Raw genomic sequence first — 25918 nt, forward strand, 5'->3', positions numbered from 1 at the left:
TTCTCCTTCAGATCTGCTTTTATTATTTGTGGTGCACATTTAACGAGGTCCTAGAAACTTTTCTCAAAGATTTTGGTTCATATTGACATGATAGCATTACAGAGTTGATGCCATCTGACATCAACAAGACATTTTTTTATCAGGTGAAGTGATGCTTACTGGATATTTTCTCCTTTTCGGCACATTCTCTGTAAACCCTATAGATGGTTGTGTGGGAAAATCCCAGCAGATCATCAGTTTCCTACTTACTCAGACCAGCTCATCTAGCACCAACAACCACACCGTGTTCAAATCTGCTTTCTCCCCTATTCTGATGCTCAGTTTGAACTTCAGCAGGTCATCTGGACTCTATATGTTTAAATGCACTGATTTGCTGCCATGTGATTGGCTGATTAGACATCTGTGCTGTAAACTTAAACAGGTGTGCCGAAAAAAAACCCATGGTTTATGCATACTGTAACATTGTGGCTCCGAATTGAATAGAAACTTCAAGCTGGAGGTCGTTTTTTTTTTTTTTTTAAATTGCTGAATAGTTTAATGTGTAACACTAGATCATATTTTCTGAGTTTTTTTGAGAAGTTGTATGTACCTCAATATTACACTTACAGTAATGTTTAGCCTTGACAAGGTTTCCCATTAAAGATGTATGGCTATTTCAAGACAGAAGACAAACATCTCTCTGATTACGTTCTTTGTTTTGTTTTGTTTTTCTTTTCAAGCATCAAAACCAGTGACTCAGAAAGTCTGGATGACAGAGCAATAATGGTTTTTATTTGGATGCAGGAGTTTTCAACATCCAGTCAGTGGCATGATGTACGTTACATCACAGGTTTCAACCCACCAGACACTCACCAACAAACAGCATCACCAGACAAACAATTAAAGAGAAAGTAAACAGCGTGACAGCAACTCACACTCCGGTCCTCCGATGAGGCCATATTCTGTTCTCATACTGGGATTTTCTTCTTGATTAATAGCTTGCTGTCTTCTCTTGTCACCAGACTATCAGTGTAACCCATTTAAGCACACATTCCAGAAAAGAAAATGGCACTGTAACATCACATGTAGGGACTGATGAGAGTGCACCAAGTGCCTTTATAACCTCTCATGTAGAGGGTCCATATGAGTCCATCTGGCAGCGATGTTTTTTTGAAAGGGAAGGAGCAAAATGGCAAGAATTAAAGGCTCAACCACAGCACAGGCAGTTCACAGGGAAACCCCCAAAAAGTAAAGGAGATGATTCTACCGAGCTCTGCCAGTAAATTACGTATACAGTAGTTCTTATAGCTCCTGATCTTCAGGTCTCACCCAAGCACAGACGAGCAGTTCAATGATTTTATACACAATATAACACTTATGTTGGCCTGACTACTGAGTAGCAAGAGAAAATAAAGATTAAAAGAAGGCAACATCAGTTTATAATAAACATGACAACTAACCACATATCACAGTTAAAAAAGTAAAAAAGTAAAAGTCCAATAAAAATTGATGTTGTGCACAAAAGGCACTCAAATCTTCTGCTCCACTTATATTCTATAAATAAAAACAAAACAAAAAATAATAATCTACCTAAATGTAATTTATTTCCCCCCTTTTAAATTGAATTGTGTGCTTTCTTCATATTTTAATAACAGAAGCGTTTTGTAACATTAACTTCATATACTGTAGATCAACTGGTGCAAAACTAATAACCAGGTTAATAAGATGTTAAAACTAGAAGGATTCATTAAACCATTGCGATGATTCTGGATCATAATGCCCATTGAGAGCAATAGCCTCCGCTTGCTTATGCAATACCAGCAGGAACCAGCAGAGGGGGTGACAGCACTGTGTACGTTTAAATGCTATATCAACTTTATTCTGGCTGTACTAGCTCTCTGTTCTTACTAATCCTTCCACCCTGTACTTTTGTATATAGGTAAATAATTTGATAGTCGAAAAGCAAACAATACACCAACAACAAGCGAGTATTTTCATTTTACATCAGGTGTCTGCATTTGACAGGGAAACTGTGATTTCCATGCGAATAATTTTTGTTAGATTCGATGCATTTTTGTTATTTTGCTTTTGTTCAATCAGGCGTTGTTAGTTCTTGTTCACTTCTGATCTAGCAACAGTTATGAGTATCTTAATTCATCACTCTCAACCCACGTAAATACTAAGGGCAGTTACTTAGTCCAATTTTTAATTAAGTTGTGCGTTTCACCAAGCCAAGGCACCACATACCGTCGAGTCCCACATTACAGCGCAAGACATGCAGAACAGAGCAGGCTCTTTGGGATGCGGATTACAGGGTCTTTAGATTACAGCTGTCAGGATGACAAGAGGTACAGTAGATATAAATACTTAAATGTTCTTCTTTAGATTTCTTCCAACTAAGAGTACGAGTCTACAATCTGAGTGTATCGGTAACCATAGACAATCTATCATGTAAAAGGCAGAAAGAAGGAGGCCGTTCTGATGACTGCACGTTAACACATCTAGTTCTCCAGCTTTTCTGGGTGAGCACAGCATTTTCAGTGTGAAAGAGGAACCATCAGAAGTTTCACTGTTTCTTTCATAATACTAAAAATCACCCAAATATGACTTGAACCTGAAAACCTTTTGCGAACTGAGAAGAGACTGAAAGATATGTCAAAAACATACTTTGTGTTGTTTCCAGCAGCAATTAGTGGTCTATAGTTCACATGAGTACCATTTGAACAGTACTATGGTGAATGATGATCTGAACTCTTTGTTTTCTTTTCTTTTTTTTCAGTCAAAATGTTTGAACTTTACCGGAAATGATAAAAAGGTGGTTCAGAATCCTTACAAGTGCCATTCATATCAACCCTTTACGACATTTCATATTAACCTGTACACAAATAACACTTACAAATTACTAGCTATATATTATGTACAAGTTTACCACAGGATTCCTACATTAGTTGGTGCATTATTCTTCTGCATTCCATACACAGCAACTAGAAAAACAAAATAAAATATGGAAACAGCCGTGTTACGTCTGTCCGCTGTTCAACCATGCGTGATGGTAGAGGCTGACTTATTTTACTCTAGTACTGATTAGTAATTTCTAAGACTTCACAGATCATCTTCATGCCAAGATGCTCCATCTTTTGCAGCGAAACCCACACGAAAAGTCAATGTATGGTGGCAAGGCATTATTTTTTTTTAATATGTGGGCATCTGAATCCTGATTTTAGTTTTTCATTCTTGTGGATCAGAGTTTAAAGTCATATGGATTTCTTAGAATTAGCAAGCTTGTTCACAGATCATTTCATTGCAAGTCTCCTTTCAGTGATGCAACTTTCCCTTATTTTCCCCAATCTGTGCATGCAGGAATAAATTTCACTGTTATGTTGCTGAAGATCCAATGTATTATAATACAAACAGAAAGGATGTTTATTTCAAGTAACTTTGTATTTACAGCCATAAGGCCTTTGCCCAAAATGGACAAACGGACATATTTTTACGCCTGAACAACTGCCGACGTGAGGCGTTTTCACATAAGAGGAGGGACTGAAAGATTGGCTGGACTGGATATGTGATGGGCAGAAAACCAAATTTCACACAAGTATTGCTTTACTTGCATTCATTGCATCTCTGAAACAAGAACATGGCCACAGACTTTTGTTAAAACTGAGGTATAACTGAAATACACGTATTCCTATACACATTTAGTCTAGTTAAATCAAGTTTCAAAGAGAGCTGAGCTTTATCACACCTCTACAGCTTCTGCCACTGCTTTATTACCATGGTAACATACTTTAGAAGCTTTAGTGGCATCCTTTATATACGAATTAAGTCAAGCAAAAAACAGACAGGAGTATATCCGTATCTGGTTTGCACACATCAACATCTGTTTCCATAAGCTTTTCTCCCACTTGGAAAGCTTCACAGGCCTCTTGCCTACAAGCTTCCACCTTTGCTACATGGTACCAGACTTATCTCCGCCATCACCGGAAATATTCACATTGGAACCCGCAGATGCATTGTTACTCGGAAACATCTTCTCAGTGGGAGTCACAGCTGGACTGCCGACCCCTGAAGAGCTGGAGCTGCTTGAGCGGTGCTGCGTTGGAGGAGGTCGGACTGGTCTCATGGGCGGGGGGCGTAACTGTGCTCCAGCCAGCCGGGCAGAGAGAGCCGGTTTAAAGGTGGTCATCATCTCAGATGTTGAGCTGCTACTGCGCCGCATGGCAGCATCTGGATCACGGATCATAATGGTGTGCAGTGGACTCCCGGGCTCTGAGCTAACCGGATTCTTCATTGGCTCCAGTGTGTCCAAGACAACATCGGGAGCCTGTTTAACGGTGTTTTGGCGCTCCAGCTCCCGCAGCTCATGAAGTGCCGTATTCATAGTCTTCTCTATGTCCTGAAGAAACGAAAAAAGCAGAGAAATCAGAAATAAAAGCCAGGACTCCACTGCGTTACCTAAAAAAGTTTTGTTTAACACGGTTTACAAAAAGCTTAGTTATCATGTCGAATATATTTATATTTCCATAAAATGGCTTAACCTTCCTGCCTTCTTGGGACCTTTTTGTGCCACTGCTATGTGTTAAATGGCTGCCATTTCCACTGTGTTCAGTGGAATATAACCAAACTTGCCACAGGATAGTTTTTACCTGTCAATGTTAATATTCCAGTGTGAATTCCTTAAATCAGCCTAAAATGGCTGAGCAGCAGAAATCCCCACACCCATCACCCTGGGGACCATTTTCTGCCCATTGACTTCCATTATAAACGCTATTTTTCAACCCCAAATTATCATCATATGATTTTATTTTTTCTTCTTTTCTTGGATGTCAATGAAGACTCAGGGCCTTGAAGTTTTAATTTTTAAATTGCAAAAAAAATGCAAAAAAAATAATGGCAGGTCAAAATGTATGTTGGTGCCAATCTTTGGTCCATCTAAAGGCCTACTTATAATGACAATCACATATTACTTCAACTGGTTTTTTGTGGAAATATTTAGTTTCGTTTTTTGGTTTTTGGGGCTTATAACACAGGGCGCTCATGTAATAACACTGGGATTTGAAGGGTTAAAACAACGAAAATATAATTAAAACTTTACATGAATATTTCAGGGAGAAGTAGTTTTACAAGGTTGGCTAATTTAAAGTGGAATAAAATATGGATATATGGTCTTTTTATGGCGTGGCTGAGAATGGTCCCTAGGGTGATGGGTGTGAGTTTTTTAAAGGATGGCAGGAGGGTTAAACATACCACTGTTATTGTCCTGTTTATATTCATACTGGGTAGAAAAAAAACTCAAGATGGTGGCGCGTGCATCATGCGAGGCCCAGCATCTCTTCGGATTTTGCAAATTAGCTGTGTTGTATATACGTAGCACATCTGTATATTTGTTCACAGTACATCTGTATATCTGCCCCTCTGTATAGCAATACAGATCATCTGTATATTGGTACATGTATATACATCAGCACATCTGTACATTTGCCCATAGACCCTAATACTAATCCTAACTTTATTAGTTATTCCAAACCCTTTGAAAAACTGACCCTTCCTGAATTCTAAAGCAAGCTTATTTATGCACTGGTTAGCAAATGAAGAGAACCTGGATCAAGGCCAGCAGTGTGCTCTAGCTTCGGTTTCAGAGATACAGGTCTACCTGAGTGCAACAATATCAAACATGGATGTTGGCTACAGTGATGTCATCCATTGTGAAGTATCAGTACCTATCAGGAAGTATCAAGCTTTTCCGCCGTCGCCATCTTGCTAGCAAAAACTAGATATGATGAGGATTAGTGGGTCTGACTGTGAAACTGCATGCTAGTTGGCTAACAACTTGTGATTAACAACTCCTTAGCCAATGAGCTTGTGGTTTCATACCACAAATAATCCTCCATTTGGAAAGATGGCATAATGAAGATTTTTTTCCCAACATGAGCCAAAGTGAGTGACTGAACTCGTAAATTCAGAAGAAAAGTGTTCACATAGGTTAGGACAGAAAGCCTTTTTCTTGTAGACTTCTATAATAGCAAACGTCTTTTTGCAATCTAAGCTATCGCCATCTGGTGGCTGTCAGACAGACACAGGTTTAATGCACTTTGGCATTGGCTTCATTTTTTCTAACCAGGTAGTTACGTCCATGTTTTATACTCTATACAGTCACATCTCCTGCTCTCAGACAAGCTTCCCTGTCAACTGTTCTCACTTGTACCCTATTAATGTTTGAGACAAGAGACATACTCTGTGAATTAAAATTTAAAACTGTTTATTTTAGTCTTACCTCTGCCAGAGCCTCAGTGTCTAGTGATTTGTGGTCCCCCAGGCTGCTGTGGCGAGTGGTCCCTGGCACTGGCCTTAGTGGGTGGCCCTCAGGATAGCCCTTCCTATCTGGATAGTTTATGCTTCCTGCACTGCCAAAGGTACCAAGGCGCCTTTTTTCTGGGCTCTCCATGCGGCCTTTGCTGATGGATACCTTGTGAGGGCTGCTAGGACAGGCTGCAGCCCGTGGTGGAGTGTCAGGCACTCTTGTTGGGCTCTGGGTGTCTGTTCGGCGACGTGGGATTGCTGCTCCATCAGATCGCAACCTGACCCTGCAGACATGGATCAGATCATATCAACTGTCAAGAAAATGTCTCAACATTACAAACACTTGAAAAATGAAAGGTGTTTATTTTTAAATGTACCTCCCCATGACTCCTCCAAAGTTGTAATCCGGTGATTGCTCGCATGGTGATGGGACATCGTTTTTGGATGAACCCTTATCTTCCAGCAACGGTCCACTGCTGGCTTCACTATCTGCTTTCTGGCTGAGGTTATCTGAGAACGCATCATCTCTGAAAGAGCAGATTCAGGTGCACTAAGAATAAGCTATGGATGCAGACTACAACAAATACAAAGGGCTTACAGTACTTAACACAAGATAAAGAACTACTAAAGCTCAGTCTGTTGGCACGTACAGGTCTTGTACTACGATGTACTGATGAGGGATGAGGCCATCCACGCCATTGTGACGGCCTTCCCACCAGTCTTCAGATGCTCTGTGATACAGAAGCAGGGAGGCTCCCTTCTTGAAGGACAGCTCCCTGGGACTGCGTCCCACATAGTCAAATTTGGCAATGGCCTCAATCTGTTCCACTTCTGAAAGAAACAAACAAGAAAGTAAGCATGAAAAAACGAATCAAAGTGGACACAGCATGATTAGTCATACCACGAGACAGACAGCACTGTGTAAGCTGTATCTCATAGCTCTTTTTTCTGTGGCAAATCCCTCAAACAGGCACGTTTCCTTTATATCAACTTTATTACTTGTGTATGTGGGCTGTAAAAATACAAACTGAAGCACATATTATGTTTTCTAACATTTCTTGGTTGCTTCAATAGTAATTGAACTGGAGAGTTTGATTTGATTTGAAAGGTGGATTTCAAAAGGCCAGTAGGGTCAGTCAGAGTTCACTGTGTGTTGAACAGGAATCATCTATGAGCCAGAAAACCTGCAAGTGTACTTTTATTTTGAAAACCCATTAGAGGTGTGTCTGAGTGTTACAGAAGAGAGCACAAGACAAAGTTGAAAAGCAGCTTTGTTCATGTTTTATTTCAACTATAAGGACACTGTCATTGCAGCGCGTGTAAGAACTATATTTTAATTTCTTAAATTAAACCTGACGCATTGCCACAGGAGACAAACTGCAAAAACACAGCACTTCACTCCCAATACTAAGGCCAGCAGGAGAATAACTTGCATCAGGAAACCAGCCTTTGGTCTTACCAAGTAAGAAAAGCACCAAAAGAGCCAACAACACAGATGAATGTCACAGATAGTTGTTGTCACCGAGAGGAGATATGATTCTCTGTTTTACCTGCGTTTTGGCTTACGTGCCTGCCCTGATTATGGATTCAAAGCTAAGAGTGGGAAATACTACACAAAGGAGAAAGTCTCAGGAGAGTTGCTGACTAATGCTGAACAAAGAACAAGCATGAGAGCAGGGGGTGGGGTGGCCAGACACACACATACGCACACACAAATAGATCAAAGAGGCAGTGCTGCATGCCAATACTCTTTACTCAACTTGCCTTCAGCTTCAAACATCACTTAAGCTGTTGTGATCAGAAGCCACTGCAGCTCAAGCCTCGCTCACCTCTCAGTCAAAAGCACTAATAAAAAAGGTCAGGCTATATTTAAGACTTTCTGATCCACAAACAATTCTAAAATCCCACATATATATTCTTATATGTCTTGTGTGAAATCCTTGTTATACACATGTTTAAAATGTGAATTGCTTAGCAAACGACCAGTATATCTGTTTTTAAAAATAGTTGTCTCTGGAGCAATAGAATAATAGTTAACCACAACAAGTCTAAAACTACCATCTACCACAATGTGAGAGAATGATAACGTTATGCTGAAGTTCTGAATTTAACTACAGACACAAGACCACAGTTCAGATGGCCACTAACATCAGAGCTAAATGAAAATAACAGCTCTGCCATTTATAGGTAGGTTTATACGCTGTATAGGCATAGAGGTAGCCTGACTGCTTACAGCGGTTTGCAAGTCTTCACTGGCCCTTATTTCTTTGCTTTGCTACAAAAATGGAAAAAAGGTGCAGCGATTTATTGAAAAATGCAAACATGCATGGAGATATAGTGTATAAAGCAAGAACAGAGCTTAAAGGTCAATATTTGATTTGACCACCTTTACTCTTCAGCACAGCCTGAACTCTCTTATTGTAAATTCTCTTTAGGTAATTTTCAGGAATAGTTCTCCGGGGTTCTTGATGGACATACAAAGCTCTTCTTTGGATTTTGGCTGTCTTTTGTTCTGTTCTCTGTCATGATGATCCCACAATGCTTCAATAATGTGAAGGTCCAGGCTCTGGGGAGGCCAATCTGTGACTGATGGCGTTCCACTGGTGTTTTTCTATCCAGATAGGTTTGTACTGCATTGGCAGTGTGTTTGGGATCATAACCATGCTGAAAAATTAAGCTGTTGCCAATCAGACTTTTTCCAGATGGTATTGCACGGTGGATCAAAATCTGATGGTACTTTCTAGTTTTCATAATCCCCCAACACCATCAGGTAGCCTCAAATCATGACAGAGCCTCCACCGTGTTTTACATACGGCTATAGACACTGTTGTACCTCTCTATACTGATGACAGTCTTTCTTTTTAAATGATTTTTTTGTGGATTTATCATTCCTTAAGACCCTTTGCCATTGATTTTTAGTCCAGTTCTTGTGTAATGTGGCATAGCTCAGCTTTTTCTCCGTCTTCCTTCCTTAAGAATGGCTTCTTGATAGCCTCTCTCTCACAACAATAATGCAGATGTTCAGCAGGAGGATAATTTTTTATGTTCAACACCTTAGTTTGGTATGTTGGCACACAGCAGTAAACAAAAGGCTGAAAAGGCTGATGGGTATTCTCTTAGTTATAAAGGTATTAGGTCCTAAAGCCTTTTATAGTAATTCAAGTGGTGGCCTGTTACTGTTGGTCAGTGGGAGAAAAATTATTACGAGGCCTTTAATAAAAAAAGGAAGCGACTAACCCTCATCGCTGGTGTGTGGTTCTGTCCCATTATCAGCCTCATCAATGGTTCCTGGTTCACTGTGTGGACTGTCACTAGAGAAACAAAAACAGACCAGAAAGACATTAATATGTAGATAAAAAAATATGAAAAAATCATGTTTGTACAGTGAATTTGTTAATTTACTGTCACAATTCAGCCTTAAAATCAATGCAAAACAGAGCTGAACACACTATAGTATCACATACGTATTACACTGTACCACAATACCTACCAATACTCTTCGCCCCCTGTCATGCACTTCTCATAGACTGGGCCATCCAGCTCTCGTTGACTTGGAAAGATGACTTCATTGTGGCTAATTATAGTCTTGATGACTTCGTTAACATGAGCTTGACATGCTACAGGATCCTGGCCATCTGGGATGGGCATCAGAGTTGGACCAAAGCAGATAGCTAAATTGTATGGATCCATCATGTTCTCGTCACTGTACTGTGAAAGACTGACGGACGGCACAGGACAGAAGTCACAATTTTTTGTTATGTATGCAAACTGTACATCTATTTAGCTAAAACCTTATTGATAACCAAACAACATAAATATGTGCTAATCTGATTATTAAGATTCATCAGTTCATTTAGAAACGATTCAATTTCTCTTTCTATTTTGTCTATTTTGACAGAATTTGCAGTAGCAGATACGTCTCTTAGGGCGTCACTGGCTTCACCTGATTTCAGTCCTTATGTACAGTCATCACTGCAGCTTACTTGAAAAACATTTTGATCAGTCAACCTCTCCAAGGAATCAACTTACACCGCACAGCCCACTCTTAATAACGAAGTCATCGAGTCATCAAAAGGAAATCATCAAGAGGAAGCCATAATAAATGTCTACTTGAACATTGTACTTAAGCTGAGGTTGAGCAGCATCATTGCAGTTCATATGGCTCCAACAAATTTGACAATTAAATCAGCTAAATTCAGTAAAAGGAGCACAGAAAACATCTATTATCAGAAGAAAGGTTTCTTATTCCAATATGGAAACCTATAAATAACTTCTAAAACACTGATATAGTAATAAATACCATGTCTTATTTTAAATACACTTTTGTTTTGTCTATACTTTTTTCCATATTGTATGCCTATTCTGTAATTTTCATATTAGTAAAGGTGTAAGATTCAGTGTCATATCCTGGTGCTTAAGCAACCGCCGAACTCATCTTTTTACACTGTTTTGGGAGACCCAAAGCAGTGAAATGTGTGACTCACTGGTTAAGGAAAGCAAAAAGATATCTCATGACGATTATGATGGTCCGAGGAAGAGTGACAATAATCTGCTGGATGTGGTGTGCTCTCTCAGCTTCAGACTCCAGCTCTGAAAGACAGAAACAGAGACGTTTAAAGATGCTGCACTGAAAAAAAAGAGAGACACAAACTGCAGCTACAGTGCCAAGGCAAAAAGTGGTGGAGATTCTGAAAATGGTTTTTGACAATTTAATATGCCGCCTCATGCATTTCACCAGCCCAAAGCCACAGTGAGTGATCACATTATTTGAAACAGTGGAGAAATTATCCTGTGGTGAACTTGCACGTGGCACAGTTATGTGGCCTGCACCCCAAAGCAGAAAGCACTGGTGTTACTGTTAGACTGCTTCCACGTGCAGCACGGCATGACTTTCTCTAGTCCAATAAAGCTAAACATCTACCTATCACTGTGTTTTCTCTTTTCTGTGAAGGTGAGTGAAAAACGCTTGAAGCAAGGTCTGTTAACTCACTGATAGTAGAGATGAAATCCAGGAAACGCTCCTTTGGGAAGAGCGGGTTCTCGAGTCCTCTGAAGTACAGCTTCAGGACGCCTGCCACTGAGTTTATATCATGCTCATTCTGATCATCAATCAAGGGATCCTCACCTAATTAAGAAACACACGAGTGCTTTCAGCGGCAGCATTTGTTGAACTGAAAAACGTATCAAGGTAGTTCATCCCACAGATCATGTTGAAATATTGACTAACCTCTCTCAAATGAGTTTTTAATATCATTGACCTCCACCTGCGATCCTGGCACACGAAATATGCCTTGCTGCTGCAAACCTGAAAGAAATACAACCCAGAATTTAATGAATTAGAGTTACGCTAGCTGCCATTATCTCCAAAACCACTGCCAGCTTCTTTGAAAGCCCACTGGAAACACATAACACAGAGCAGGAAATGTAATCTAGTCATAAAGGGAGATGCATATTTTTCCAGCAGAGGGCCCCTCAGTGAGTCTGCACCATATGGTTCCAGTTAGAGGGTTCTAATCAGTTTTCTGTAGTTTCATTAGGTCCAGATCCAGGGGAAAGGCCTGCAGGCTAAACCAACGAGCTGAAGACAGATGTGAAAGGTAGACAGGGAGGAGTTATGGGCGGTGGGGGTGAGTTGGCTGAACTTACTAAACAAAGACCAATGGGACTTTCAAAACTCTCAGTGTGTGACCTATTGTTATGAGCCTGCGAAATCACTGGTAAGCAGCTGAGTGCTGCGGTGGCGAGCAGAGCAAGCTTCTACCAGCATCTATTTGTGAAAATAGACTGCTGATGTCTCTTCTTGTAAGTCTAAAGAAGTTTTCAAAGGACTTTACTTTACAGTTCACTCTCGTTATTTTTGCCCCATCACGCAGAAGGGCTTGATGAAAGACTTACCATATAGATTGATGTATCTGATACAGCTTTCAACAACAAGTGGAATTGGTTGACCTGAATCCTGAAAAGAAAAGAAATAAATACATTATGAATTTTTGCTTTTATACGGATCTAATAAGTGATATCTATCTATCTATCTATCTATCTATCTATCTATCTATCTATCTATCTATCTATCTATCTATCTATCACATAGTATAATAACAAAAAAGCAAAACATGACAAGACAGAAGTAGTCTAATACCAAAAACTGCACAAACAGTTGTGAAGACTTATAGCATGCAGGTAGAGCAGAAGCAGCAGCAAATGAATGGCTACTATTAGTTCGGAAGTTTTAGTTTGTCATGTTCCCTCACTATGGCAGTACCTGAATGCGGGCGCGGGCATTCCTTCTTCCTCTGGGACAGAAAGCAGCAAAGCACAGAAGAAGAAGAGGAAGAAGGGTCAACAAAAAGGTTAGAAAAGCTCAACTGAGTCCTTTGCAAGTTAAAAGCAAATTACAGGGACTGGTCATAACACAGCCTTAGAAATGCAGTAAGGATTGGGTGCAGTGAGGGACAAAGCAGACATACTGCTGACTCCTGCCTCAGTCCAACAAAAAAAAAGAAAGAAAGAAAAAAAGCCAGAGATGGTAAATTGTTCTGGAAGGAAATAAAGAGACAGCTGACTGACGCTCTGTCTGTCTGCACCAGCAGAACCGTGGAAGGAAGGAAACGGATTAGAGGTTAAACAGAGGCGTTATATCATGATCAAGGGCAGCTGGAAGAGGGAGGAACAGAAGGCTAAAGAGGAAGAGAACGAGAGCGAAGGCTCTAGCTGCCTTTCCCTCCTGCTCCACAGGGACCGCTCGGTCATACACCACCACCAGAGGGTACCTTGATGAATGCCTCCATATTGCCGTTAAACAGCTTATGGTTATACACGGAGCGTGGCCTAGGCTTCCGCATTTTCTGTGGTTTAGGGGGAAGGGTGGGGGGCCTGGAAATGACGGACAAAAGGAGAAAAACAAACAAAACAAAAGACCACATTGTGTGAAACTATAGAAAAAATATGGTTCAAAAGCAGGTATTAAAAATCTGGCTCTAAAACAGAGCTTTATCATCTGTTTGTTTGTGGTAATACAAACCAAGCGGTAGAGTAAAAAAAGGGCTTGAATGCAATTTCCATTTCATTGCTAACAGTGGATTTGGAAGACCAAGACTGGAGTATAATTTTTTTTAAATGCTTAAGTGCAAGTAAGATAGAAGTAATTAAGTTTCCACAGTTTATAGTTAATAAAAATACAGACCTAGAAAACCAAATGTGACATGTGATTATATAACCAACTGAATGCCTTTTGCATCATCTTTAATATTATGTGAACACTAATGAAAATGACACAAATTGTTTTTGATGTCATTTTATTTAAGAACATACTAGGACAAACTAAAGGAAAATCCTGAGGCCTCAATTCCCCGAAGTGGTGAGGGATCTTTTCCTCTTGTAGGGAAGGATCACTGCAAATCAGCACAAAGCTGTTTTTGTCCTGATGGTCTCTTCCGATATTAAAGTGCCCCATTCATGGGGCACGAGGGGTCACAGAAGTGTGATGAGTGTAAAAGTACAAAAGCGAGCTTCACAGTATGCAAAACCTTAACACCAATGCATCCTCTTCAAAGCACAAAATGAGGGAATATGTTTTAGCAGAGTGGTATTCTCTCTGTTGGAGTTACTGAGTGGCTGTTTAGATATTGGATTTTCCTTAAATTTCTCATCTGTCATTAAAAAAATCATCAAAATGCAAAATCTGTTATATCCATTCACATACATAACAAAATCATATATGGCCACAATATACCCACAGAAAGATGGAAACAACCTTTTGGGTAAGTTCAGCAAGATGCAAAGAAATATCCTTTTAATATTTATAACAATAAACAATATGTTTTAAAAAAAGCAACTTGTACCTTTTTTGCAAATGTTAAATACTTTCATGACTACATAATACACGCAAACATGTCATTTATTTTTCCGGTAGGAATTCTTTAAAAACATTTTCTTTTCCTTTCTTTTCTAAAGATGAATTAAATATCTTGAATTCTGAAAAGAGTGGAATAAGCAGGTGTTTTGTGGCAGAGAGTCAGAGATTAGAAGCAGCTCGCTTCAAGTGCAAGTTTACCTTGTTGTTCCGCACTCAGCTCTTTCCCCTGCGAAGGAAAAAGACACACACGCACACACACACACACACGCACACACGAGGGAGATGTTATATACTGGTTTCTTTCTGGTACACATTATACAGACTCCAGTCAGTGTCCAGCCTCACTAAAGGGATTCATGACAAACAACATCGCCATTGAGGGCTGGGTGAATAAAATGGTGCTAACACCATTCACTGAAAAAGCTCCTGAGCAGTCGTAGCTAAAGCCTCAGGGGAGCCAGAGGGCCCTAAAGGGTTACAGAGCAGAGAAATGAGGGTGGCAGCTGCAGTGTTTGTATGGTGGGTAGGGAGGGGTCTTTCAGTATTGAGACTGAACAATGTCTTTGCTGGCTCACTGAGCCTTTTGTTATAGGTTTTTAACCACACATGCGTATGCTTATCCTTGCATTCTGATAAACCTAAGAACAGGAGATATCATGTAAAGAATTATTTAAAAAGAGAAGGATAACAATGGCATCAATGAGAGCATTATTTATTTATTCTATATTTACTCTGACTAACAAAGGAAGAAAGAGTGAAGGCTAACTCATTGCTAGCAGGTCTTTGGAGCATTAAAGTGAGGAACCAACAGTTAGCCTGGTATGAAATCATTCCACTGAGTGATAGACCTCGCTACCTTTGAGCAACCTTGGAATTACAGAGCAAGCATTCCTCATTCAAGCATGAGCGAGAAACTCTAAATTGATTTTTGATTCCTCTGTGACATATCTATTCTAAAAAATAAAAAAAAAGTGACAAGAACAAATCATATTTTACAGAATAAGGAAATTGGTGAGTCTTTATCTGGAAAAGAAGGGCTGGCAGATGCCCCAGCACAATCTTGTCTAGTGCCAACACTTGACCTTATGTTTTTATTAATACATGCAGCAAGATGTAAACGCCATGTGGCACTCACCGGTCTCATCTCGTTCCCCTCTGTCATGCTCCCACGCAAGCGGGCGTACACAAACATACACAAACATACACAAACGCGCAAGTCTTGGGTGTGAAGCAACGAGCTAATGAGCACGACTCGGCCCTGATTGATCACCTGAATAATTAAACATGGGTGGTACTTGGAGGCGCCATATGCTCTGCTCATACATTCTCTCAGCTGCGACACCACGGACATTGAATGATAATGTGATTGTTTATGGGTATAAGAGTGTGCAGATGATTGCTTGCCACATGACTTGAATGTAATCACAGGAACAATCTCAGGTCCTGAAAATATAATAAATGCTTAAATAATGAATATAACCTGAATATAAGTGTGAAAATCTATGCATGGACGACTCAAGGCCTCAGCTGGCTGCACCTTGTGTCCTTTCCTATTAGTTGAACCCCTGGTGCAGGAGCAGCTGCAGATATGGGCCTCAGTTTGGTCCTGCTGATTGATTGGGCATAAACTGTTCACAGCCGAGGTGACAAGGGGACCCTTGGGGAAGAGGGGGAGCCAAGAAAACCTCTCTCTTGCAGCCTGGAAATAGAAACCCCCCCTGCGGCTACACCATACAGAGACTAACTGGATAATATTTTAACCACTGGAGATAAATAGAAGGTGGAATGAATACCTCAAAGTGGATATGGTCTGCTCTTTCGGGTGGTACTTTTCTATCTGAATATCAGCTCTTACTCCCTCTGCTATCTTTAAAAAAAAGTGTCTGGTGTCTTTGTGGACTCTGATACCTCGCTTCCTGATAGCTGCACCACTATAACCCCGAAATCAACAGTTTTCTGTGGGTCATTACTCAGCAAAACACTAGTTCATGCACATGCCATTACCAGACGCCAAAGAGAAATCAAGAGAAAGGGATTCTTACCTTCCCCCAGTGTCTGCTTCAGCAAGTCATGCTTGGCCTGCAGCTTAATGATGAGGTTACTACCATTCAGGTACTCTTTGAATTTCTAGATGGAGATGTGAAGAAACATTTCAGTACCATTGAAATCAGCTTAAATGCTTTTTCCTCTGCTCAGCTGATAACTGATGGCTTTATTTTGAAAAGGTGCTCAGAGGCCATGACTTTGGACCGAGAGATGAACTCACTGAAAAGTAGAACATTTCTGTCTCCTGCTGATTCGCTCTCCTCTTGGCTATATTGAGCTTGCTCATGTATGTCTCAGAGGCCACAGATTTGATGGATTCAGTGGAACGGCTGTGTTGAAAGGCATCTGACACGTCAAAGTCCTCCACTGTCAGCATGTCCTGCAGTGTTTGCATGGTGGCATCCAAAGTCTTCCTCACCTGGAGAGATAGCAGGGTCACCCATAAAGCATTACATCGTAACCTGTGCTGCCCATGTATTTTGTTTTGCATCAGAATATGAGTTGAGAGCAGGCTACAGGTCAAGCATACATCAGGCCTAGTCATGAAAATGAGGAGTGTCTGGCACAGATACAAACTGTTCATGAAATTATTGAGAGAGGCTTTGTGTTTAGAATTGAGATTGATAAAGCCCATTTCCCCTAATGGCATTCATTATCTTCCAGAACACAATTCACTGGGAGACAGGGAAGAAACAGAGCTGTTGGCGCTTGCAATTTAAACAGTCCCTGGTTATTATCGCTTCCATTTCCACCTTTCTGTCGGCGTTTCTTAATGAGAAAGGTCTCTTTTCATCTTTTCATCATATATAACTTCATAGAAAACACAACATTGGCAGTGTGACAATCTAAATATATTCCCAGCCCCTGCAGAGAGAGGGGTCATCGGAGAGTAATTGCAATGAGAACAGATGGTGATGTGGCCATCCTGCTCCGATGGTATGATGGCCTTGGGGAAAATGAGAGAGGGCTTTTTGTTTAAGAGGGGGAGGAGAGGGCTACTGGTGCTGGACAGACACAGCTCATAGGCCCTCACCTCCTCATTTTCAATTTTTAGTGTTGCTAAGCGAGACTGCAGTTGATGGTAGCGCATCAGAAGTTCGGTCTGAACCGGCTGCTGGGCGCTCACTTGGCACACCTGAGGGTGGAGAAAAAACAGGTTAGAAAGGAATAAAAATAATAATAATTAAACTGCAATATTTTCTAGCATCTCACCTCATCTCCCATGTGTGGCAGGTATTCAAAGCGCATTGGAGGACAGAACACCTGGTTATGCATATCCATGATCTTGTGCTTGTCACTGCGGGAGTCCAAGTTGTCCACTGCATTCTCCAGGATGTCCAGTCCCTCGTGGCGTGATGTCTCCAAGTTGTACTCCGCAGACAAATAGGTCCTTAGGGTGCGTGCCAAGCTAGCATGGTAGCCCAAGTCACAGCACTGCAGAGACACAATACTAGATTAATAACTTAGAAATAAACTGTAGTTGTTAGCAAAATGGTAAAAACAAAAAATTAGTGGAAAAAAGGAACCACTGCATGTGGTCTGTAACTACAACTGAGTTTTCACAGTAATGCTAAGTGAAAAGTTCCCGTCTGAAATTGGATGTAGTTAAAAGTCTGCTAACAATCACAGGCAACAGCAATGCCATGATATACTGACCATGATATACTATTTAATTGTGCTATAAATTAATACGCCAATATATGTGAAAGAATAAGAATGTAAAAGTGAAACATTCAAGTCTAATTATATTCAGTATTTTTTCAGTTATTTATTTAATGGACTAAATTCCAAATTATAACCTGATACAATAAAAAAAAAAGTACAGTTCATAGAATTACAGCAGCTAGCACAGTAGGACATCAGGGATAATTAAAGAGCCTTATCACACAGAGCTGTAAGAAGTAACCTAATTAAGAAGAGAATAGTAGAGCAGAGGTTTAGAGGGAGCTTGAGGCAACTGACAGCTCTGTAAATCACTAAGTAGACGCTCTTTAGCACTCTTTAGTACTGAGGAAGTAGTCTCTTCAGTTTGTGTGCTTCATTGCACCACTCAGTCAAACTGGCTCAGTAGACCAAACACTCGAGGGAGTGAATTAGCTTCTTTTTAACTAAGCAAACAGAGTGAGAACACATTCACTCATATCCTTACATCCATATAAAATCTAAATGCTACAAGTACTATTAACTCCCAGTTGCACCGCACTATAATCATAGGAAGAGTACAAAGTTTCTTATGTGGTGGGCTGTGACTCTCATATGACAAACTAAGCCTTTTTTCCTCTCACTTGATTGCAGCAGACAAACCAGTGGAGCTCATGATCCCACTCCTTTTAGCCCAGCAGGATTAAGGATGACATGGACTTTTCATTTTCTAGACACTGAGTACGCAAGAGCTGCCCAGCAAAAAGGCAGCCACAGCCACAAATCGGGTTCCCAGCATGCCAAAGTACCACCATTGAGCTGCATATAGCCCAACAAAGGTTAAGCCACAAGTCATGTGTGTAATATTACAGAAATGCCACTGAAATCATGTCTTATCACAACCGTCCAGGAAAATGTGCATCCATCACCGTGGCTAATGTAGCTCCGTATGGTGAGCTGGCCTCAGGCAAAAATGTAACAAACAGGCCAGGAGCTCAGAGACACGAGGAAAACACAATGTGACCTTCAGATTTAGAATTTATATATTATATATTTATTTTTCATATATTTCAAATGTTGTTGGTCAAAAATGGTGATTAAAAGCTTCTTCATCTGCTTTCTGAGCCATAATGGGTAGCAGGTCACCCGAGGTTGAGAGGCTTGTGCCAGCCACATTAATTGTATTCATGCCTGCATAAACAGAGCCTCTGCTTTCACCAGCTGACTTTCACTGACTTCCAACCAACAGTGGTTTGTTAAACAAAGTCATCCTTTTAAATAAAGATAGTGAGACTGTCCAGCAAGGGTTTTGATTAACAATGTGAATAACTTTTAGCTTGAATTGTCAAAAACAACCACAGAAATCACATTTCGCATACTGCAGATGAGGAGAGATGGGTTTTTTATCAGTGAAAATTGAGTTTTCATTTGTAATAAGTAAAGTGCAGCTGCTTAAGCTTCAGAAAGCCTGTGTTCTACATTATGATTCATGAAAGAAAAGCCCACAGATACCAGAAGAAAATGTGCCTCTGTGTGTATGTGTCTTTGTCCTGGGCCATGTTTTTTTTCCTGGGCGACAGTTAGAGGCAGACAGTTACAAGGACATGCTGTGCTTGTCCCAGCAAAGCTCCCAAAAGCAGCATCAACAAAAACAAATGAACCACAAAAAGACTGAGGAAGAGGAGAGCAAGCAGACTGAGCAGAAATAATTCTGTCAACACTGATGGAGCCCATTGAAATCATCAGTCAAAAATGTCCTTCTGCGCTGAAGTACAGAACATTGCTAAACTAGATTTAATGTCAACAGTTAGTCAGTAGCATATCAGTGTTAGGTTTGTTATTAATAATTCCCCCCCCCCCCCCCTCCCCCCAAAAAAAGGTGCTAAGTAGACTTTACTCGGGCCAACAGAGCAGCTTGAAAACAAGCAGCTTACAAGCTAAGAGTGAATGAGACACGCGAACAGATGGAGAGAAAAGTGACAGTGCTACGGTGTTAAATCGACATCAGAAATCCCAGCTGACAGAGGTAAACAAACACATGTGCTTAGTGCATACTTACATCAATCATATCAGAGACGTCATGGATGTAATATTTTGCAACCACAGCATTTGTTGCTGCCAGGTTCAACAAATAGTCATTCCGAGCTTTTGTGCATTTCAGCTTATTCTCTGAATACTTGGCCTGCCTCTGGGGAGATAAGAGGAGAGAGCAGACAAAGGGGAAAAAACACATCAGTGCTGTAGGGAGGATCATGAGACAGGTAGAGATGGAAGAGAAAGTTTGGAGAAACAGGCTCTAGAGAAGCTAATAATAATAATATGTATTAAGTGGCACAGCCAGGCTCACACCTAGTTATTATGGCTGTGTGCTGCAGCCAGTTTGCCTAGCTCTGCATCAAGACCAAAAAACAGCAAAAACCCGGGGCTGGAAATTTAGGCCAATGTGAAAGTAGCTTAAATGGACCTTTAGGGGTTGTTACAAAAGTGAGTCCCTCTGCACAGACTAATGTTAAAATAACAACATTTATGATACAAACAATCATATTTACATCCTGATACAAAATTATAGATTTCTTTTTTTGAAATTCACCTTTTGTAATGGTTTTAAGTCTATGGATACATATTGCTAACCAAGCATGCTAGCATTAACTAATAGCTTTACACTCCAAACATTTTCTGGCCACCACAAAAAAAAAGGTATGGCTATGTAAGACTAAGGCAAAGGCTTCACAAAAAACTAAACAAAAAACTAAAGGGTGATGCTACAATGATTGCATAAATTTTATAAATCTTATAGAATCTCTAATATACAGTTTATTGTTATTATTGCGAAACAATACTACTCATTTCTACCTCAACAAAGCACCAGTTATGATATTATTAAACCATTTCTCTATAAAAACAGACATTTTAAGATGTTAGGTATGAATATTTGTTTATATAATTGATAGCCACAAATACACGTGTTGCTTCTACCTGTTTACCATGTATACATCAAACAAACCAAACAGGTATTTTCAAATTTAGCTGACATGGTTTGCCTTTCTGTCGGCCTGTATTCCAGTGAAAATTTAAATAAATACCTGCAGTTGCACTCAGCACTTAAATAGGAGGAAAAGAAATGACACATTGACATAATGTTCTGAAAACAGTGTTTTGTGTTTTTTCTGTTACATTATGCCGAAAATGCTGCAAAAACTTGTCTCACACCAGTAAACCAGTGATTCAGGCTCAACCCAGAAAACCACTGCTGCTGTTTGAAATGCAACAAAAGATTCACAAATATATTCTTTTTTTGTACTTTGCAGGGGCATTTTAGTTCTGATTTCACTAAGCCACTGTGATGCAAATTTTAGCAGGAAAAGACTTTAACTTTGCATTCCTTCGTCTTCCTCTTCCAAGTGTTTGCCGGTAGAATAATGAGACAAAAGTGTGGAAACCATTCACAGGAAAAAAACATAAATTCACCGCCACGTTGTGTTATAAATAGTCTGTGGCTTCCAAGCTAAGCAGCATCTCTGAGGATACCAGCCTGAGGATGGAGAAACACTGCCGTACTGACAGCCTTTTGATTTTCTGCACCTCAGAGATGATGGAAATTTCATTTGCATGAAGAAATCTGAGACGAAGATGCAGAATAAAAAATGCATAGGGGTATCTAAAGTTCAGCATGCTCCGGAGAGCCCAACATGGAGTGGAGAAGACTTTTCACAAGCTAGAAATCTGAATAAGATGGAAAGGGAGTGGGGTTATTGGCCGAAAGTACTCATCTGGCTGCAGACCTACAGTATGCTCCTGAGACTTTCTGTCTAGCTGCTGGTCTACTCATCTCTCGATATTTCCAAGTACACCTGACAAAGAAAGCTGGCTTACCATTAACTGCTTAAAGGTTTTTCCTAACCTAAATGTAAAACTGATGATTCAGGATTTAACAGCACAAACAGATCTGAATTTATGTAAACATATATATATATATATACCTTCTCCTTCATCTTCTCGATTTTCCTGACGGAGCTGCGTCTCGGCTGGCGGTCTTCATGCCGGAGGAGGTTGACGTTGAGATCTCCCGACTTGCTGAACTGTTTCTCTTCCTGCTTCTCAGCGTCTTTCAGCTTGCTCTCTGCACTGATGCTCTCAGTGTGGTACATGTGATATGTTTTCATCACCTGCAAGAAGAGTATAACAGATGATTTTATGTGGCTGAACATCACAGCCTTTTACAGTATTAGTTACGAGCTAAACGTACAGAGGTTTGTGGGTAACAAATACCTGACGATACTTTGGTTTTATGTTCCAGAGTACCCTGTATTTTCCTCTTGCAGCTGTTTTTTAAATTCACAGTGTAAACATTATTTATTACTGAGATCTGCACCACTCTCAATATTACTTTTTACTCTTCTTGAACCTCATTTTTGCTGTTTATTTTCTTCGTTTTTTGCATTCACAGTATAAGACCTTCACCATGTGCTTGTGGCACTTTTACATTAACAATGCTTTTTTTTTTTTTTTAAATTGTATTCTGTACTATTTTTATTCTTTATCATGTTCCTGTAACACAGTAATTTCCCTTGTGAGATCAATAAATCTTATCAGTGAAGGGCGGGTACACTGTGGACGGCTAACTGATCTATCGCAGGGTTAACAGAAAGAGAATGACAAACATCCACACGCACATTTACACTTATGGCCAATTTCAAATTGCTAATTAAACCTAACCTGTCTTTGGACTGTGGGAGGGTGCTGGGGTACTCAGACAGAAGCACAGGGAGAACATGCTGAGCTGTCCAGTGGATTCAAACTCTGGACCTTGTTGCTGAGAGGCAACAGTGCTGGCTACTGGTGCCATGTTATTAAACAGAGCAAATAACTCTCAGTATGAGCTATTTACCATTTAACATTAATTAATGATACAGTATTAAAATGTTAATTAACACCCTAGATAAAATAATACAGCGTGAGTAGTAATAGTATGTATTCATCTGTATTTTTAATCACATGGTAAATGGACTGGTATTTATATAGTACTTTCTGCTCCATCTGTGCCTAAGTACTTTTACCGAATTTTCACACTCACACGGATGAATCAGGGCAAACTTGGGGTTCAGCACCTTACTTCAACGCACAGTTTGGGGGAGTCAGTAAAGAAAATCTTCACTGTCTCTTTACAAAATCTGGTCTGATTTGAGCCTTTTCGTGGTGGCCAGGAGGATCAGTTTGGGTCATCAGTACAGAAGTAACACAGATGTTACTACATGTGGAATATTTTAAGTGGATCCAGAGCCCCAAAGTTGTCTGTGGTTTAGACTTGGCTGTCAAATCTCCAACTTGCCCCCTCTTCCCCTCCTCCCCTCCTCGCTGTAGCTTTCCTGGCCTGTTTCCTACAGTAATTCCTCATTACCTCATCCTTCTACATTTTCAACTCTTTGGAGAAGCAGAATTACATTTTATTCTGTCTTCCCTGGAATTAGTGTATCTCTTCACTTTGATCTCTACTTAGACACTTAAACTTTTACACCCCTCTCCCCTTGTTCAGCATGATGGGGATACGACCGCAGTGGCAGAAAACCCTCATTAGACAACGCAGGAGCACCGCTTGTCCCTCTTAACTCAACACAGATGCTTGCTGAGAGTCTCTCGGAGGCCAATTCCTAATTCTCTCCAAGCTTCAGCTGTGCCTACAGGAGGTGTGTGCATTGTTGAGTCGTCTGACAACAACCTAGGGCTACTTAGCTTCAGAACCTCAGAGTCTCTGAGCTGGTGAAAGACACAGTCAGAGGATGACTGGAGTTTTTCATAATGAATGCAAGGCAAACCTCTGCAATGCCCAAATATTAACATCCACAATGATGTGAAAGACTGAGAAAATGAGGTGGTTCATTATGGGATGTGCAGTGTGTCTTTGAAGACACTGCTTCAGCTGCATTTTAACATAGGTTTTGTCAAATACATAATGGCACAGTGCAATATGTCTTCTGCTGTTATTCATCTGTAGTTGTTATCTAATTTAAAGACCTGGTTTTCCCCCTATGTCTATATGTTAAAACATAGAATGGGCAAGCATACTTTCTTATAAATAGAGGAATGAAAACTAGATCCAAACCATCACCTGTGACAGAACCTCAGAACCACTGTTGTTATATTGTCAGCAACAGAATAACTGTGTGAAACTAAGGAGCAGACATCAGGCACAAGGATCAGAAAGATAAGATACACTATAGCTCTATTTATCCCCTTGGGGATATTAAGCTCGTATACCAGGAAATTAACACAGGTACAAGCAAACAAAAGTAAATTTTACAGGGCCGAGCTGCTGAAAGCAATATCAGGAAGTGCACGACTCTTTAGGACAATCAGGCCCTTTTCAACATTTTTTATTTTAGGGTTTGTTTTAATGATAAATTGCAGACAACAGGATCTTCGAGTGCTTTTTTTTACTCCCATTTCAGCATCGCACTATATTTGAAAAACAATATTTTGAACAACAGCTTCAGCCCACAGTCATACCTCTCCTCCCCTTACCTCTCACCAAGCTGCCAGAGATCCAAATGGGATTTCACAGTTTTGTTTTAGCAAAATTCGTTTTGTTGGCAACCAGCAAAAGTGTTGGAAAATACCACGAGGTAACCACCATGTGGCAACGCTATTGATTTAGCTATTTTGAACAATGAAGTAACAAAGGTCTAGTCTAAAATAGAACAAAATACTGCTGCCTGTGGATCATCAAGATGGGAAAGAGACTGCTCTGTCAGTCTTGTAACCTTTAAACTGCCTTGAAAGTGTTTGCTACAGGTTGTGGTGATAAGGAGAAACCATTTCTAACACACCACTTTTCAGCTCTGAAATAAAATTGTTCTTTTAAATAAATGGTGGCAATGCAGAATGAAAACATAGACTGTATACAATGATGGTCATGGGCTTCAAGTCCAAAAAGTGAAGCCAGTAAGAAAATGACTTTAATCTGAATCTTTTTTTAATGGCTAGCACGTCCATGATGAGAATCTCCTGTTCCACCACCTCTCAAGGGTGCTCTGTTAATTGAAATCATGTGACCGTCGAAGCCTTTTGAGTACAGTGAACTCTTTGCCATGTTCAAGAAACTAGTTTGAGATGATTTGAGCTTCGTGACATGGAAACATTTATCAGAAGATCAGTACACTGTAGCCATAAAGGGATGGACACCGCATTAATACTCAGGTTGCCTTTGCTATTTAAACGATGCTCAGTTGGGCCCAAAGTGTGTAAACTGTTACTGTTGTCTTCCTTTTATCTCAAAGCACTCTAACCATTCTCCTTTGGCATATATACCAATTCTCTTTAAAACTTGTAAACTTTAGAGTTGGCTGCATGGGAAAAACCATCTGGCACCAACAACCATGACACGTTCAAAGGAATTTAAATCACCTTTCTTCCCCATTCTGATGCTCAGTTTTAACTTCAGCAGGTTGTCTCAACCACGTCTACATGTACACATGTCTACATGTCTAAATGCGCGGAGTTGCTGCCATGCGATTGGCTGATTAGATAATTGCGATAACGAGTAATTGACCTATCAAAGGTAATACCAAAATAAAAAAGATTCATACCACCAACAAACATTTTCCTGTTGAGTTTCTGTACTTAGTCACTAGCCTCATAAATTAATTTCAGCGATTTCTAAACTATGGTCCCATGTTGTTCCTAGAGTATTTAAAAGTAGAATGGGAGGGAGAGCCTTCAGTTTTCAGGCCCCACTTCTGTGGAACCAGCTTCCAGTTTGGATTCAGGAGACAGACACTATCTCTACTTTCAAGATTAGGCTTAAAACTTTCCTTTTTGCTAAAGCATATAGTTAGGGCTGGACCAGGTGACCCTGAATCCTCCCTTAGTTATGCTGCAATAGACATAGGCTGCCGGGGGATTCCCATGATGCATTGAGTTTTTCCTTTCCAGTCACCTTTCTCACTCACTATGTATTAACAGACCTCTCTGCATTGAATCATATCTGTTATTAACCTCTGTCTCTCTTCCACAGCATGTCTTTTATCCTGTCTTCCTTCTCTCACCCCAACCGGTCGCAGCAGATGGCCGCCCCTCCCTGAGCCTGGTTCTGCCGGAGGT

General features: G+C 40.3%; 1 protein-coding gene across 4 annotated transcripts in view; it reads right to left on the bottom strand.

Annotated features, from left to right (window-relative positions):
• Positions 1–753: 753 nt before the first annotated feature.
• Positions 754–25918, bottom strand: part of srgap3 (SLIT-ROBO Rho GTPase activating protein 3) — a 58558-nt gene continuing 33393 nt past the window's right edge. Inside the window, exons 5-22 of one of the 4 annotated variants that reach the window (XM_080892393.1) lie at positions 21802–21987; positions 19881–20009; positions 17393–17614; positions 17214–17315; positions 16401–16598; positions 16177–16261; positions 14333–14360; positions 12542–12572; positions 12175–12235; positions 11507–11584; positions 11270–11404; positions 10764–10869; positions 9770–9997; positions 9517–9590; positions 6930–7110; positions 6657–6806; positions 6254–6563; positions 754–4375 (exon numbers count right to left, since the gene is read on the bottom strand). In XM_080892393.1, coding sequence (XP_080748519.1) covers positions 3929–4375; positions 6254–6563; positions 6657–6806; positions 6930–7110; positions 9517–9590; positions 9770–9997; positions 10764–10869; positions 11270–11404; positions 11507–11584; positions 12175–12235; positions 12542–12572; positions 14333–14360; positions 16177–16261; positions 16401–16598; positions 17214–17315; positions 17393–17614; positions 19881–20009; positions 21802–21987 — 2751 coding nt within the window. In that variant the 3' untranslated portion in view covers positions 754–3928. Of the gene's footprint in view, positions 4376–6253; positions 6564–6656; positions 6807–6929; positions 7111–9516; positions 9591–9769; positions 9998–10763; positions 10870–11269; positions 11405–11506; positions 11585–12174; positions 12236–12541; positions 13153–14332; positions 14361–16176; positions 16262–16400; positions 16599–17213; positions 17316–17392; positions 17615–19880; positions 20010–21801; positions 21988–25918 lie in introns of those variants that run through there. The other 3 variants (XM_080892392.1, XR_013972867.1, XR_013972868.1) reach the window with 3 other exon arrangements.

Source organism: Rhamphochromis sp. 'chilingali', assembly GCF_963969265.1.
Source record: "Rhamphochromis sp. 'chilingali' genome assembly, chromosome: 9".
Classification (NCBI taxonomy): Eukaryota; Metazoa; Chordata; class Actinopteri; order Cichliformes; family Cichlidae; genus Rhamphochromis; species Rhamphochromis sp. 'chilingali'.